Below are 18,779 nucleotides of genomic sequence, written 5' to 3'. Positions count from 1 at the left end.
CATTTCTGTCAGAAAGATGCTGTGATCATTAATGTACAATTGAAACAAATAAGCAAACTTTGTTTCTGTCATGATATGTCAGAATCTCAATTTTCCTTTAAAGGCCTTAGATTACATAATGTTCAATAGTGTTTGCTAAATGATGCTAGTAATATCAATTTGCAGCAGCAAAGACTCAAATAATTTTTTAGTTCTTTAGTGTCACATTTGGACCAGAGACTGCACAGGACTATTTTTCTGTTATTTTTAATGTGTTTCACTCTTTTGAAAATCTGCTAGATTCAGCCATAGCACCACAGAAGTCTTCCTAAGTGCCTCTTTCTACATGCATTATTTTTATTTTTCAGCATTATTAATTCAGTTCACCTGTTCTGATGCACAGATTCTTCTAGAATGGGGTCCAAGAAGAAGACATTTCATCAACACAGTCTCCACTGATTGAAGCCAGCTGCTAATTTAGGACTTTATTTAGTTTGATTTTTGCTTGTTTGCTTTGGTTTTAAAACACTGGTGTGCCATTTTTACTTTGTGTTGTAAACTCTTATTTCAATGGGATACACTCTAATCTCTTGCCAATATTAATTGTCCTATATAGGGCCTGTAGTGTCTCACTCTAAACTTAACTTTGCCTATCTTCCATAGTCATTAGTTCAGATAACATTTCTAGCCCACACTAAAATACTAGTTGTTGCACCCAAAAACCTCAAGAAATTGATGTAAGATTCTATCTTTTGTATTCACTTTTATGTTCTCTTTGCCATATCTAATTTAGTTTTCATTTGCCTGTAAGTGTTATATATCAAGTTTAAGGAAATAAAATTCCCTCTTCAAATTTTTCCATACTCAGTCAAAAGAAACAGGATTTCCAGAGTATATGTAGGAGTTATCAGGACTCTTCTAAAGATAAAGATGTTAGCATTCTCTGTCAGTTGACACCTGCGCATCTAGGAATCCGAAAATGAACTCTATGTTACAACTCTACACAGCATCACCACAAGACTGCAAGATGCAAGGAAGGATCAGGATCATTTATTTTAAGTCAAAAGGGAGAGTGCACTTCTATTCTCATTATTGATACTGCCTAGGTCAAGACTCAGTATATCAGAAATATTAGTAAATCTGAAGAGATTACTGTAAACACATCTAAAAATAAAGTACAACAGAACTATTCAAAAATTTTTGGAATATTTAGTAATCTTAGTTTTCTCCATTTTTATTATGTGTTTTTTTTCTTAACTTCAAAACAGTATCTTCACTACCAAAATAAACTAGTCCACAGTCCACTTCTGTAAGATGAAAATAGTAAGAGCAGCAACTTACTATAAAGTGCAAATAGACATTGCCTTTTAATGAAAGCATATCTCTGTCCCCATGTATTTTCCAAAAATCAGATGATATTAGCGAGTATTCATCAAAATACAGTTTTAATTTAAAAAAATCTCTATTACTTCATGTTATCTATAATATTAAAGTGCAAGCTCTAGCATGCATAAAGCACTGTCAGTGTTAAAACCTCTTTACAGTTCATGAATATTGTGACTGTGTGGAATTTGCTCTTGTTGGCAGTAAAATCATATTTAAAACAAATGTTTCAGGATTCTGCTGGACACACCATAATGCCACTTGCCATAAACACAGGGTTACATACTTTTTGCATCCATTTTCAGCTACATACATAAAATAATTGACTAAATGATAAAAAAGATTCTTTCCCCTAAGTATTACATGTATTTTCTCACTTCATTTTCTGAAAAACATTATTGTTTATAAAATCAACCACTGACATGCTTTAAACTTATTGGTAAGACCAACTTTTCTATAGCTGATGACTAATGAACTGTAAAGCAAGGTAATGTAAAAAGAACATTTTTTCAGCCCCCAATTTATAAGCATTTTAAAACAATTCATCAAATTATTTCTGGTAAAGTGTAGAAAGAAATCATGCGGATGCCCCAGTAACCAAATGTAAAACAGTGGTATGAAGGCTAATTTTTGTTTTGTTTCTATAAACTTTTTAGTAACTCTTTAACTAAACTTTGGATTATGTTAAATATTGAAAATTAAAAATAATAAAGTTTGATGAACATGCATGATCTTAAGTGTCACTAACCTAATTCTCCATTTTCAAGTACTTCAAAAGCAGCCCAGATATCATCTCTGTTGGGAATAATATTTTTTATTCCTAAAACATCATTAGTTAATTCTTCTGCTTCCATCAAAGGTGATACCTGTAATACAAATTGAGTCAGTTTGTAACATATTACAATTACTGATTTCTCGTTTATTTGTTCAAAATCTTTCTCCCTGCAATTGACTTTAAAAAAAAAAAAAAAAAAAAACAAAACAAAACAAACAAAAAAAACCAAACAAACAAACAAAAAAACCCAAAACAAAACAAAACAAAAAAAAAAACAAAGAAGCAGATATAATGAGTTGGAAATCCATAAATTATTTATCAAACTCCTGCATGCTTTCCTTATTTCATTCCATGAAACCGAAGTTAGAAATTTTAGCTCACTGACAACTAGGTAACTTGAAATTCCTTTTCTCAGTCCTTGAAAAATTAGGGAAAAAACCCAACCTTGATACGTTTTCTTTGGTATGGGAAAGTAGATATTACAGAAGTACCATTTTTTATCCCAGCAATGCATATTCCCCTTTTTATTCCTATTTAAAAAAGCATGTCTTATGTACATATATGTATGTGTGTATCTATGCATACAACATATCACATTTATATACAAACACAAGTGTTTGAGTCATATGCCAAACAGAACAAAGAGAAAACAGAAACAGAGAGGTAAAACATTAAAAAAAAAAAAAAAAAGCATTGCTCTAAATTTTCTACTTCCTTCTTAACAATATCTGCCCTTTGCCATTACAGAAATTAATTTTTTTTTCCTCAGCATTCAAACAATAGAGCACTACCACGTAGAGATGACTGTTTAAAATATGCTATGAGATACAAGGCTGAAAAATCTCAATAATAGTAAGCAACAAGCTTTGCTTTCTTAGCATTCAAGGAAATCAGATATCCACTGGCAAAAAGAAAAATCAGGTGGAAGATCATATAAAAGGCCTTGTACTATTAAATAAAACCAGCATTCACCATGTACTTGTTAATGTTCTTCTATACATACAACTACGAGAATTTATACCACTGTACACTGTAGTATGTCTCCCCTTTAAAACTGTATCACAACATTCTCCTTAAAAATGTGTAATAATCTGTCTACAAAATTCAGGCAACACAGCAAATTAAAAAAAAAAAAATAAAAGAATAGTGATTGATATAAATTCATACTTTCATTATGCAATTACATAAAAACATGTATGAAAATAAATTCAGCATACTTCATGACAAAGTGATTAGTAAAAACACCGTATCACTGTTATACACTAACCCTGATTATAATACTGCAGTCTGGCTCCTTTCTTTCCACATAAACTTCAATAAGTAAATCTCCAGCCTGCGAAACCTAAAACAAAACAATGAAAAAAAAAATTAGACTGTCTTAAAAATATTTTAAATATAATTTTAGATAGGGAAAGTACAATTATTATCTAGTAAATGTGCTAGAACATACTGAACTCAAAATTTTTTTTCCACCCACCTATGTACAAAAATAGTCCAAATGTTGACACAAATGGGAAAATCGGCACTACATTCACTTTTACTTGACTAGTGTAAGAAAAAAACTACCCTATTCACAGATTCAGGAGGAAAATCCAAACTCTGACTAAATCCAACAGAATCATATCAAACAAAATGATCACACTTTATAAATATATATTCAAGAGCAGGAAAACTATAAGAGATATGAAATAAGTGGAAATTTTAAATTTATATTTAATATTGCAAAGCCTAAGACATGAATATACCTTAGTATCAGAACTTCCAGAACCATAACTCTGACTCAGAGGTTAGCTGGGCTCACTTCAAAGCCAAAACAGAAGAATAGTATTTAAAACCGTGAAAAAAGACAGGACAGAAACCCCAAACTATAATGAATAAGTTAAAAATTAGAGGAAAATTTATAAATAACAGAGTATTTCAGTCATATAGCCATATGTACATACTCGAATAGTCAAAATTAATTACTATGAAAACTACATTTATGATTATTAATCACAATGAAAACTTGTCATTACATATTTAAAAGAGGAATCAAAACAAATGTTCTTGATATCAAACTCTGTTAAATATAGCTCTTGCAATTTGTTGGCAGGATATCTAAACCATGCACAATGCTAATATGTGGAATAATTGGATGATAAAGCAAATGTATGACACAATATATAACAGTTTAATATACTCAATACCAACAAACGTATTTTAAGAATGTCTAACAATATGAAACTCAAAAAGAAATTGGCAAGTCAGTAAATCCAACATTTTGTGACCAAGTAAAAAAATCTGATTACTGAGAAGGAATTTAGTATTTTCCATTGTCACTAGATTTATTCATCTATGGCAATTATGTTCGTGGATGAGAAATTACTTTACTTTTCTACAGTTAAAAATGTCTCAGGTTTTGCCTGCTCTAATTCTCTTGCAGTACAGTCATAAGCATCTTCAAAAGACTGGAATTCATCCCAGTACCAAAAATATTTTCTAAAAATAATTACAAGGTGATGATCAGAACATAGGAAGAAAAAATAAGGTAGAAAACTGGACCTTTCAGAAGGTGTAGCCTTTTATTAATAAGCCAATATTAATAAGCAAAATAATTAATAATCAAATTAACCTTAAGACAAACAATTTGTGTCTTAATTTTGAGAACAGCATTCATAGTGATGCTGCTTATTTATTACTACAAACAGAGGAAGAGGTTAAGAAAAGTAAAAAAACTGCATCATATATAGAGTAAGATATGGAGAAAATGATAGAAACAGGAGAGCTTTGGGATACATTTTGACTAATTTACAGAAGCTAAAACTACATTTCTATAGAAAAATAAATGGCAGCACTCAATTTTAAAGAACATTAACATTCTGAAAAATGGTTACTTTAAAGTTAGTTTAGCCTCTGAGAATAGAAAACTAATGGAAACATTTGTGAGGAAAAACATTACAAAACTACTTTGAAGAAAGCTGCTTAATTATAGTGGCACAGATTCAAAAAAGCTCATTTAGTTGTAAAATTTGCTTTTCAGATGATATTACAGAAAAAGGTTGGAAATAAGAATGAAGCTGACATTTGATTTCCACTGGGCTCATGTAAACAACCGTATGGAGAGAAAATGTGATGTAAATTACAGCAGCAAACAGAAACAGCTGGCATAAGTATATGGTGGACAGAAAATGAAGAGCGACTAATGAAGTGCCACCTGGAACGGAACTTCAGTGACATTTCAGACATAAGAACTTCCAGGCCTTCGGCAGAAATTTGTTTCAGTTGTTCTCTGAACACTCTGCATCACCAGACTGGAGTTAATACTACTATAGCAACATACATACTCAAATGCATTAAGTATCTGCATCACTGAATTTTCACAAATATACATACATTTTGATGCAATAACGTCAGACTATCAGATGTTAAATGGAAAGGATTCTTATACACAATTCTTAGTTGTAGCTGCTTGAGCCCTAAGCTGCCAATCACCCATGCATCACCATTACATCACTCAGGCTGCACCATGTCATCACTTTTAACAGTAAATGGAAGCCCATCCAAGAATGTTCCCAAAGAGCTATCTCTCCTGCATGAGCCTGAAGTCCAGTCTCCATGCTACATGGTCTGCACACACAAGTCTTCCATATGCATGGTCTTGCAAACTGCTTACAGGCTGAATGATGGTAGCTCCTGACAGTGGAAGTTGAGTAGCTGAAAAAGAGTATGTTTCAGCATACCCCTTTTGTTCACGGAGATAATGAATGATACCAATTTAAAGCTACACCATTTCAACTAACCACTGTTTTTTTTCTGAAAATGTTTACCCTATTTCAGGTCTGTTCTGGCAAATACAGTTCATGACAATTGGCTGGGGTCTGGCTATTCTTTACGTATTGTTAATGAAAGCATCAAATACTAAGTTGGACTTAACAGCAATTTAGAAGATGTTTATATGGCCAAACCTCATGAAATATATATTGTAGGCATCCATATAATCTAGTCTTACAAAATTATGAGTAATATGGACTATACAGTCATAGCAGAAGTTATAAATGTGAAATATAAGAAAGAGTAAGGCTAATCTGTTTCAAAAGCACTTAGTGTTAGTCCAGGTCTGGCTCTAATGTACTCCCCCAGCAAAACCTACTGACAACACCACGCATAGTTAGGGAAATGTTGAATTCTTCTAGAGAAAAAGTTATATATAAAATCTAAAAAGATCCTTGTAGCCATTGAGAAGAAACTTCTTTAATCAGTAGGCTTCAGGCAATACATACTTTGAAATAATAGCAAGTGCACCATCTTTGATCAGAATTACCTTCTGCGTTGAAGCAGTCCCAGGCATTAGACATCCATGCATTTCACATCATGTGCACATGGAGTTTCAGAAAATCTATTTTAAAATTGAAACACTGGTTATATTAATCATGTCTGCTGCAGAAAAATTGGCAACTGGAAAAATTGTCCAACAACTTATTCAGAGGGGAAGAATGTTCACAGTCACAATCAAATTGTCACAAATGACAGTCAGGCCCTTGAGGACTCCATTCCTCAGTTGTTATATTCAAGGGGTACTAGACTGGCATGAGTGTCATGGTTTGAGCCTGGTCAGTAGCCAAACACCACACAGCCACTTACTCTCCCTTCTCTTCCAGCAAAGAGAAGGGACAGAGAACCAGGCTTGGGGTTCAAGATAGGACTGGGATGGGGAAAAAAAATCACCCTTTATGGGCACGAGCAAAAGGCAGACTCATTAGGGGAAGAAAAAAAAGAACATACATTTATTACAGACACTAACAACACGTAACAGAGTAGGTCAGTAAGAAGCATTGCCACGTCTTGAAAACACCTTCCCCCCACCCCTCCCTTCTTCCCAGGCTCAGCTCTGCTCCCAATATCTCTACCTACTCCCCCCAAGGGCACAGGGGCAGAGAATGGGGGGTGCAGTGAGTGCTGCCACTTTATCCATCTTCAGTGGGGGGAGCTTCTGGAACTTGTTCCCCCTGCTCCATCGTGGTCCCCCTCTCACAGGAGACAGTCCTCCACAAACTTTCTCCGACATGATTTCCTCCCATGGGCCACAGCATTTTATTACACTGCTCCAGCATGGGATACCAATTTTCTCCAACTGGAATCCCTCCCACGGCTGCAGCCCTTCCCGAGCTGCTCCGGCATGGAACACCCCCGCATGCTGCAATCCTCCTAGCACTGAATTACACCAGCAGGGCTACCTTTTCCCACAAGACCCTGGCCTTCTTCGGGCACAGAACCTTGATCATGCAGGCGGAAGCCACAGGCCATAAACCAGTGTCTGCTCCACCACAGATCATGGGTGGCAGGGGGGCAGCCCTCCTGTCTCACCACAGGATACAGGGGGGTCTCTGCTCTAGCACACCTCCCCTCTCCTTTCTTCCTCCGTTCCTCCACTGACCTTGGTGTTCACGCAGCTGCAGCAACTCCTCCTCACAAGTCCGACTGCACATCACCACATCCCTTCTTAAATACATTATCGCAGAGGTGCAGCTGATTGTCTCAGTTTCCAAACAGAGGTGGAGCTGACTTGGAGCTGGGGGAGCTTCAAGAAGCTTCTCACAGGGGGCCGCCCCAATAGCCCCCTCCCCTGCCACCAAAAAAACTCTACCACTCACTCAACCCAGGACAATGAGAAAATGCAGTTCCTATCCTTAAAAGCAGTTCAAACTTCAATTTATCAATCATTATAAGGTAGAAGTTTTGTTCCAATGTCCATTGTTTGTTGAGAAAGCTAAAAAGAAAAAGGTCGTTATCTCTGGGGCAAGTGCTTCCAAACAACTGTCTTCTGAGTTTGTATTTACTGTCTTGACTTCTGGTGGACTTTTTCCAGGAAATATCATACAGAGTAAAGATACCCATGATTTGATAAGATTCAAAACCATTTTCTAACTCAAACTCAGCATTTAATGATGTCTTCAGATACAAAATGGCCAGAGATTAATTAATAAATTCTAGCAGCTCAGTTACTATTTTCCTCATAACAGGTTGCAAAAACTTGTACTGAGTATTAAGAATTCATGTTTTCCGAGTAGGAATCTGGAATCACTTCAGATACACAATTTTAAAATGTCCCAGTGACCAAGTTTGATCTAGGAATTTTGCATTACTTATTTTCTTTATAGGGAGAAGAACATCAACAACAGCTTTAAGTTGAGTTTACTGTCCTGATTTGGGAAACAGGAAGGTTGATCATTTTGTATATGACTTTTCATTTTATGCCATTCAAGTCTATAATAAAGAATAAAGCCATACGCAATGTATAGCACAAATTCATTTTGCCCACACAATGCAAATAATATAGCATAAAATATCTGATTAGGTCTTAATAGTAAAATACTTCTAGAAGAGAGTGAAAAAGGTGGTACTTTACTACAATAATTTTTCATTAATAATCAATTTTTCTGTCTCTTTTTCACACTGAGATTTTCTAGCATATAGAAATTTCCAGTGTATTTTTCCATTGTTTATGTAACTGTTCATATGGAAATCCAAATTGTTTGGTCACATAAGGTCTTGAGCAATGAGAAAAGAGACTAAACAGATTTTTCTAAGTTTAATTTCATAATAGCAATCCTCAAAACAATCACTTATGTTCATGTGTAACAACTGAATTAGCCTTTTCTATTAAAACATTTTTGGTACCTAAAATTTCTTTTCTTACTTAAGACTGGTGCCATCTTGGTAAAGCTGAGAATCTCAATATATCTAACCATTAAACTCATCTAGAGTATACTCTGAATGAGACCGCTGCCAAACCCAGTGATTTGAATTCACATTTCTAAGAGAGTGCCAAAACAGATAGGTTCTGGGATATTCCAGGTGATTGTAAAGTTGTGGAAGGATTGGGAAGGGGTGAAATCAGATACAAAGGAATTAATACACCCCACTGCAGCTAATAAAGCTGTACCACACTGTAACCACAGATTTTCAAGAGAAGGAAAAAGTGTATTCAGGTCAGCCCTTACCTTCTTGCTCAAGGAAGCATTCAGCCTCCTAATTCCTCATCTTCATATTAAAATGGTAGAAAAAGCTCAAGTTCTCCTTTAGAAAGTACCTTATCTAAAGATGATGGTTTGGGTTTGTGAATCAGCATCTAACACACACTTTCAGGCATTCAAGGAAGAGGGTCCTTCCTTCAGCATCCCAGCTACTGGCTAGGTCAGAAGGCTTTCTATGCAGCATGCCGAGCGTTAATACTCAAAGTCTCCCTTCCCTACCCATTTTACAAGTAATTTAAGTGCTTAATCTGGGACAGAACAGTACATCTGGGATCCAATATCCTTGCACTAAATTCTAAAAATGGAAATACTACTTCTTACATGACACAGTGCCTGAGTTCATACCACCATAAGCCTAACAGCATGGGTCTGGAAAGAGCAAGGGCACACTCTGGGCAGACCTCTACCCTAAGCAACAGTGATCCCAAGATCACAAAGTGAGCTAGGGAGTGCTTCTGTACCTCAGGTGAGATTAGCCCTCTGGCACCCAAGACCTGTGGATTTTCACAACTCTTTGTGGTACACAAACACAAGATCTCTTGCCAAAAAAAAAAAAAAAAAAAAAAGGCAGTGCTGAAGTGGAAATCATAATTTCTAGAGTAACTTACTACACCACAGCTATCTGAGAAAGTACTTAATGAATATAGCAAAAATTTACAGATAAACCTAGGTGAGAACATGATTCAGTAAAATTCTTATCATGTCATATCTAGGAGAGTCGGAAGACAGACTCCATAATCCAGCTGAAACTCTCTCATACATCATATCTAAGTATTTAGCACTTATTACCACATTCTTTGGATCACTTCTTTCCCCATGGGATAAAAAAATAGATTTTCAAAAGTATACATTTAAATACAATTCTTAATGCATTTATTTTTAGCCCTTTCTCTTTAAACTAAAGTAGGAAGTGCCATTTTCTTCAACTTTCTAAGTTCTACTTGTACAAATGTTCTCTCTGAAACTAAAAGTAGTCATTTCTAGTAATGTCTTCAGAATGAATGAGAACAAATTTGACAGTTGCATACCACCTAGTAAAATAAGAAGCCCTTTCACTGCTGCCTTACAAATTTAAAGTACTATAAAGCACTGCAAATGATCCCTTTCTATTTATGAGGCCTGGATGGATGAGCAAAGAACTCCTGACTGAACTCAGACACACAAATGAAGCACAGAAGACATGGAAGCAGGGGCAGGTGACCCAAGAAAAGCACAGAACTACTGTCCCCTTGTGCAAGGATGAGGTTAGAAAAACCAAGGCCAATCCCGAGTTGAAGCTTGCAAGAGATGCAAAGGGCAATCAGAAAGGATTCTACAAGTACATAAACAGCAAAAGGGAGACTAGGGAAAACACAGGCCCACTGCTGAACAAGGCAGGGGACCAGGTAACAAATCGCACAGAAGAGGCCAAGGTACTCAATGCCTTCTTTGCCTCAGTCTTTACTGATAAGATTGACCATCAGGAATCCCAGGCCCCTGAAACAAGAGGGAGGGTCTGGAGCAAGATTACCCTCAGTGGAGAAGGACAAGATTAAGGAGCACTTAAAGAAACTAGATATACGTAAGCTCATGAGGCCTGAGACGTAGGACCCACAAGTTCTGAGGAATCCCACTGATGTCACTGTGAAGTCACTCGCTTATCTTTGAACAGTCATGATGACTGGGAGAGGTTTCCAAAGACTGAAAGAACACAAGTATTGATCCCATATTCAAGAAGGGCAAGAAGGAAAATTTGGAGAGGTACAGGCTGGTCAACCTCACCTCAGTCCCTGGGAAGGTAGTGGAGAAAATTCTCCTGGAAAGCATTTCTAAACACATAAATAAGAACAATGTGACCTGGATTAGTCAGCATGGATTTACAAAGGGGAAATCATACTTAACCAAACTGATAGTCCTCTACAATAAGGATACTAGTGGATGAAAGGATAGCAGCGGATGTTGTTTACCTCAGTTTCAGTAGTCTTCAACAGTGTCTCCCAAAACATCATTATGTACAAACTGACAAAGTACAGATTAGATAAGGAGACAGTAAATGTGGATTGAGAGCGGGATGAACAGCCAGGAGACCATTAATCTTCATCAGTGACCTGGATAATGGCACAGAGCACATCCACAAGAAGCTTGCAGATGGTACTAAACTGGGAAAACTGGCTGATACATTCATAAGGACCTTGAAAACTGGAGAACTGGGCAGAGAGGAACTTTATGAAGCTCCACAAGGGGAAATCCAAGTCTTGCACCTTGGGAGGAGAAATCCCAGGTATCAGTACACACTGAGAGATGACCAGCTGGAAAACAGCTTTGCTAAGAAGGACCCTGATGTCCTAGCATACAAGTTGATCATAAGCCAACAATGTGCCCTCACAGAAAAGAATGCCAACAGCCTCCTGGGTTACATTAGGCAAAGCACTGCCAGCAGGTTGAGATTCTCCCTTCTGTTCACCATTGATGAGGCCACACCCGGAGTACTGTGTCCCATGCTGGCCCTCTTTGTACAAGAAAGGTATGAAACTACTGGAGAAAATCCAGTGAAGAATCACAAAGATGATGAAAGGACTACAGCACCTTTCATATAAAAAGAGGCTGAAATAGTTGAGACTGTTCAGCCCGGAGAAGAGAAGCCTTGGGGGGAATCTTATAAACATGTACAAATATCTAATGGGAGAGAACGAAGAAAACTGAGATACACTTTTCAGCGACCTGACAGGAGACAATGGGCACAAATTAAAAATGCATAAAACTCAATCTGAACAAAAGAAAACAATTATACTGTGAGGGTGGGCAAACACTGAAAGAGGTTGCCCAGAGATCCTTGGAGATATTAAAAATCTGACAGGACACAGCCCTAGACAATCTGCTCTAAGAAGCCATGCTTGAGCAGCAGTGTAATTAGACTAGATGATCTCAACAGTTTCCTTCCAACCTAGACAACTGGGACAAAGCTGCATCAGGGGAAGTTTTGACTGGACATTAGGAAAAGGTTCTTCACTGAGAGAGTGGTCACTCACTGGAATAGGCTGCCCAGGGAAGTGGTCACAGCACCAAGCCTGTCAGAGTTCAAGAAGCATCTGGACATTGATGCTCTTAGTTGTATGGTTTGGTTTTAGGTCGTCCTGTGAAGAGCAGGGAGTTGGAACTGGATGATCCTTATGGGACCCTTCCAACCTGAGATATTCTATGACAAATCTGTAATTCAGTAACAGATTTTGTTTCATTTTTAAGGCTAAAGTGATATTACTATTTTTTGTAAAGAATTTAAAGCTTAGCCATGTGTGTTATGAGAATCAAGTCAGAGTCTATTAACACAGTAGGTGTAACCATCAATTCAGAAAGCTGATTATTAATGCTAGAGACCTTGCTGAAAGCAAATTATGGAACAGTTAAAATCCTGGTCCAATCTTTCTGTAACTCCACTTCTCAACAACCTGGACTGTTTGAGGGAAACCAGTCCAGAGAGGCCCAATTATTCAAAAAGGTTCCAATTTGATTATGAAGTCTAAAATTTGGAAGACTAGCTTTTCAGGTGCTGAAAGTTTTTCAATAAAAATCCTACCAATTTTAGAAAGCCTAGACTTTTATTTTAAAAAAAAAAAACCAAAAGCAAGCATCTCTCTCTTTTTTTCCATAGGCAGCCTTGTAAATAGAGTATACTTCATAAAGGTGATTTTGCAGTGGTATCTGGGGTGGGTTAGGGTCTTCTCTATACTCCTCACAGCTTCAGTTTTAGATAAACCCACCTAGCCAGCAGTTGCTACTATTTTATTCAATCCATCAGCCTTTCAGTTTCCTTTCTACCTTTTTCCTCACTATCTAATTAAAATGTCTCCACTATCTCTACTCATGAAAATCCTCTCATATCTCCCTAATTTTTACAGAAGACATTACAAACATTTAACCATTACAGCTTTCCAGAGTTACTTGGAAAATGTTAATAGTATAAGAAGCTGTAATTTTTTGGTTCTAAAAGCACAGAAAATAATGTATTTAAAAGTCTATGCATTTTCACTCTCTTAGGCTTGAAAACTTTAATCTCTAATGTCAATAGGGTCCTTTTCATGGACCTCAGAATTAGCTAGTTCCATTAAAGATACTTCAAACCCTGCCTTGCAGAAAGATCTTAGGTTTATCAAATTTAGGGGGTTTTTGCTATTACCAAGGCACATGTTTCCATTCTGCAAGACAGACACTAGAAGTAAACCTTAAATTGTTTCCCAGTGACTTGGTCACTCCCCATCGGGTACCAAAAGGAGCAAATAGGCATTCTATCCTCTATATGCACATCCACCGTAGGTGACTATGGTCAGAAAGCTTCATGCCACTCTGCCACCCAGACAATAATGGAATATGAGACAAAAATAAGACTCCAGATAGCAATTCACAAAGCATGAAATTGCAACATGTATTTACAAGACCGACCCTGTCTTCTTAATGATGGCTTACAAGGTACCACAAAACTGTTGCTGGAAGAGGGAATGCAGACAACAGACAAAGAATTATAGATTTTTTTCTGCTAGCTTTCTATTAGTTCCTAAAGCCCTATGAGCTCCAAAATCACTGAAAGCTTCTCCTCCATTACCTTAGATTTCTGAAAAAGTTTTTAAGCTCCTTACTTTTCCTTTTACCTCTCTTAATTCAACCACCTTGGAGGTGTTATGAAACTTACCAATTTTTGCTTTAATTAAGACTGTACACAAATACTATTCAGACAGTGAAATATGCTATCACTTTGCTGTTTCTTACGACTCTGAAGTTACTCAAAAGTTGTTACATGTAAGACTGGAACTCAAGATTATAATAAGTGGCATAAGATCTCACATTTTCTTATATTGTATCATAAAGTTCAGTTTGACTGTTAGTATGTGTTTAAAGCTTCCCAAATAATACTTGTGCTTTGGAGTTCTAGAAATGGTCACAAAACAGGATGCAGCTAAAGATTCAGATTCTTTAAACTCAAAAGGATGATGAAACTCTAATGAAGGGAGACCATGTATACCCAAAGCTCATGAAATAAAGTATTAATATACACCGGAAGGTATATAATATGCAAGTATAAAATAAAAAAAAAATGTCATCACTTTTATGCTTGCAAATTTTGAACATTTCCTACTTGTACAATTTATGAAGCATAGTGAAATCATGTAACAACCTGTAAATTACCCCAATGTTCAGGACAGAATGTAATTCCACAGTATGCTTTACACAGAACTGTTTTGCTTTATAAGCTTATGCCCTCTCTTTTATTTCATTTTATTTCCCTCAGGTCTGTAGTTAATAACACTGGTCACTATAAAAAGTTTGAAAATTACATTTAGAAATCTAGGTATAAAAACCTGTAAACACCAAAAAAGTCTTTGTTAAAATTATTTTCCTACCAGTTGATATTTGTCACTTACCTGAGTGTCCTTCCACCTGGTAATAAAGCTGTTCTCTATATCCATTTGTTTGACCTGGTCTTCATTTATCTGTTTAAAATGGATCATTTTTAATCAATTAATAAGTATAAAGGAGCTAGTATAAAAATTACAACTAGAAAACAGTATATTAATATAATAAACTAAGATAAATACAAACATATAGAGGAATCATTACATCTAACAACAGTAAATATTTAACAATAATGTAATGATAACAAATATTGTTACAATTAACAATACCGTTAAATAGGTTTTTATAGAAGTAGCTATGTAAAATACCCTATCAGTCAGAAACAGCAACTCATTGATGGGATTTGTTATTATAAACTTTACCAAATACATATTAGAAGAGCAAGGACTCCATGAAAAATTGCCCAACAATGTTATAGTGGCCCAGTAAACTCTAAAACAAAAAAGGCTAATAAGAGTTTGCTGCTAGTAGTATCTTTTCCATTCAGTTGGATTTAATATTCTTTCTAGGCCTATGGAACCAAACACTTTCTCCAGTCTTTATTGTAACCACAGCTCAGAGACTAAGAACACAGAATTCTTCGATGCTTCAGTTTTGATCAGGCCCATAAAATTTGAATAGAAGTATTATTTTTAATAGCCATAATCTTAAAATTTTCTTAAAATTGGTACACTGGTGTCAGCAAGAAGAATGTTGGAAAAAAGTAGCTCACAGCGATCCTATAAATACAGTCTTTCCTACACAGGCTCAGCTAGACAGGAAATAAAACTAAAAGCAGACAATGAACTATGTCTGGTGAATTAGAGTTCAAAAGCCCTGCAAATCCTCAGACAGTATAACTAATAGGAAGATCATCTTTAAGAATATTTCTATATTTTAGCGTGTCTAACAGATAAGCAATTAGGATATTTTTATAAATTGTACCTACATCAAAAAGTTGCACATAATTTTTAATTAGATCTTCAATTACATTGACTTCTTCACTAGTTTGGCCTTTAGTTTGAAATAAGCATGAGGAAAATACCATGGCTAGATTGTGAGGGTTCATATGATTGATTTCAGAACACTTCTGCACCCTGTTGAAGGAAAAATAAACATACTTAGAAGGTGTGATTGTTCATTTAATTCTCTGAGGCTCCTCTACAGAATATGGAGTGCATTTCAAAAGGAATAACTACATAAAATGCAATGAAAAAATCTAATATTGTTATTTCTTTTTTATATTCATTTCTTTATATTATCTCACATCTCATTACAGAAATGAAAACTTATACTTTCTATCTGCATCTCTAGTGATATCAAAATTATTTAGAATAGAATAAAAATAGTATAGAATAGTTCAGTTGGAAGGGACCTACAATGATCATCTAGTCTGACTGCCTGATCACTTAAGGACTGCCCAAAAGTTGAAACATGTTATTAAGGACATTGTCTGAATGCCTCTGAAACACTGACAGGCTTGTGGCATCAACCAACTCTCTAGGAAACTGTTCCAGTGTTTGACCACCCTCTCGGTGAAGAAATGCTTCCTAATGTCCAGTCTGAAGCTCCCCCGGTGCTGCTTTAAGCCATTCCCATGTGTCCTGTCACTGGATCCCAGGAAGAATAGATCTGCAGCTCCCTCCCCACGTCCCCTCCTTAGGGAGCTGTAGAGAGCAAGGAGGTCGCCCCTCAGTCTCCTTTTCTCCAAACCAGACAAACACAAAATCCTTGGCTGCTCCTCACAGGACATGCCTTCCAGCCCTTTTACCAGCTTTGTTGTCCTCTTCTGGACACATACAAGGACATCCTTCTTAAATTGTGGGGTCCAGAACTGCACACAATACTCAAAGTGAGGCTGCACCAACACTAAATACGGCTTCACTATATCATGCTACGTAAGTATATCCTACAGACATATGATCTAAGATCACACAAAATGTGGAAAGAAATTAGATGTTTCTTAGTTTCTATACTTATGGTAAAGTTTTCATTCCAGTTCTGTTGTTTACATAATGTATCCTCTCTTAGAAGCAAACACTTTAAAGTATAACAGAATTTTGGCTGTTATACACATAAATTCAAACTACTTTCAGAACAGATATAACAGTATATTAATATATCTGAACTGGATAAGCTTAGAAACATAATTAAATGGAATACTCACTACAATCTTTATCCAAATAATGGCACCAATCAATTTAATAATCATAAATAGTTTTTAAAGGACATCTGCTATGTACCTGGCTATGTAATGTTATTTCTGAGCACAATATCCTGTAAAGAAAAGGTTCTACACAGTCTCTATCCACTACAATTTACCAGAAATATAATTTGACATGTTCAATCAATAATATAACATAAGCCATTACTATTTAACCATGACACTGCAGAATCATCCAAGTCACACATTCTTTATACATTTGCTGCTGTTTACTTGATATAGGAATAAGACATGACCTTTGCTGCTTACACAAGTTTATATTTGGATATTCTCTACCACCACCTCAGTTGCAAAATGAAGCATTGATGAAAAATGGAAAGGGTAGCTAATTCTCAAAGTTACTATGTGCAATATAGATTGTGGAGGACATTTTCCCTATTAAAAAAATCTTTTTACTTCAAGAACCATTTGCAACAATTCCCTGGAAGATTAGCAGACTGGGGTGAAATGAGTTCATATAAAGAAGCTACATCAAAAATTACCCTACTTGGACACATATATTGGCAGCCCTCTCTTGTTGTCAGGTTGTTCCGTTCCATTGATATTTATAGATACCTACTGCTAAAAATACACTCAAATAAAAAAAAAAAAAAAAACACATTATAAATTAAAGGGAATCAAATATAATTAATGATCACAACTAGGTAAGCTTTTGATGCTTACTAGTTAATGAAACAAACCACATTTCATTTATAGTAGAGTTATACTGAGAACACATTACAAGAATTTCTCTGTTACTGTGCATCATTTGCATTGACCTGTAAAGATGTTCAATTAAAGCAGCCAAAGTTGCCCTATTGACTGGTGGAAGAGTCCGAATAAAAGCTCCATACTTCCTCACACGTTCCTTTTCATTCTGTGTATCTGCCGGAAAATAATAACCATTGAGCATTAATAGCAATGCACAGTAAAAAACAACAGTAGTTCTCATTAACAATTTACCTAATCAACCTCTTCATAAAAGCAATACTGGAAATCTACTATTAACAAAGTTGATTACTGCACACAAGTTCAGGGAAACAGTAATAGCAATAGAGGGCCAGTTCTATATTCAAGGACCATTTCCTACAGTCTAAAGAGTAAATCCCAGGAGAGCAATTGCTTTTCCTCTCAAAGGATATTTAATCTGTAGTTTCTGCCTGTATATGCGTGAGTGCATCTGTGTATGCACAAGTGCAAATGTACTTCTAAGAGTTCTCAGAGATGAGAAAAGAAAAGACCTTTTCATCTTTTTTGATTTTTATTGGAAAAGCGTCTGAAGGTCCAAAGTAGTTTAAAGATCCAACTATATATGATTGATAAGAGGAGAGCAAAGGGGAAGGAGTGTTGAATAAGTTGTACAAAGTTACATAGCTGAACAGTGGCAGAAATGATGATAGGAATTCCAGTCTTGGGAATTACAGTGTCTGAGAGCCACAGCTCTCTACATTCAAGTTAAGTTTGCCTTGCTGTGCTGCATAAATATTACAGAACACAATCTTGCTTGGGACATGAGCAAACTTAATGTAAATTTTATTTATTTATTTATCTTTTTCTTTTCAGTCCCTTGCTTCTCTCAAGATTCTGAAAAGAAAAAGCACAGAACTACTCTCATCTCTTCTAGCTGATTGCTACCATTCTCCACTAACTACTGCACTATGTTTTGATTTCTTTGGTAATTGGAAGAAATAGTAAACAAACAAACAAGAAAAAAAAAAAAAAACACTTTGAAGGTCTTCTCCTCTATCTTCCTCAGTGTTTTACTCCTTCCGCAAGTACTTTCAGTGTCACTTAACTATAACAGGACAGGATTCTCTGCTGTAAAGCTGACGCAGAATTTTAGCCCCAGGTACAAATCAGGAAATTATATCACTGTAATGCCATTATGCACTTTCACAAAAGATCTAACTTAAATCTAAACTGATACAGATACAATGTTTTCTGATTTATGATGAGAGCATTTGTCATGGTTTGAGCGTGGTCGGCAGCCAAACCATGCAGCTGCTCTCCCATCCTCCCCCCCCACCCTGGGAATGGGGGAGGGAATTGGAGAGGCAAAGGG

At 36.1% G+C, this 18,779-nt stretch overlaps 1 protein-coding gene across 3 annotated transcripts in view; it reads right to left on the bottom strand.

Moving 5' to 3' along the window:
* The window catches only part of ARAP2 (ArfGAP with RhoGAP domain, ankyrin repeat and PH domain 2), a 138,345-nt gene that overhangs the window by 30,430 nt on the left and 89,136 nt on the right, over positions 1-18,779 (bottom strand). For all 3 annotated transcript variants that reach the window (XM_042808248.1, XM_042808249.1, XM_042808250.1), the window contains exons 22-26: positions 17,497-17,602; positions 15,464-15,611; positions 14,544-14,612; positions 3,405-3,479; positions 2,111-2,228 (exon numbers count right to left, since the gene is read on the bottom strand). In XM_042808248.1, coding sequence (XP_042664182.1) covers positions 2,111-2,228; positions 3,405-3,479; positions 14,544-14,612; positions 15,464-15,611; positions 17,497-17,602 — 516 coding nt within the window. The remainder of the gene's footprint in view (positions 1-2,110; positions 2,229-3,404; positions 3,480-14,543; positions 14,613-15,463; positions 15,612-17,496; positions 17,603-18,779) is intronic.

Source organism: Tyto alba, unplaced genomic scaffold (assembly GCF_018691265.1).
Source record: "Tyto alba isolate M040663 unplaced genomic scaffold, T.alba_DEE_v4.0 Super-Scaffold_6, whole genome shotgun sequence".
In the NCBI taxonomy this organism is placed as follows: Eukaryota; Metazoa; Chordata; class Aves; order Strigiformes; family Tytonidae; genus Tyto; species Tyto alba.
Note: the sequence above shows the minus strand (reverse complement) of the source record. Positions and strands in the feature narration are given on the sequence as shown.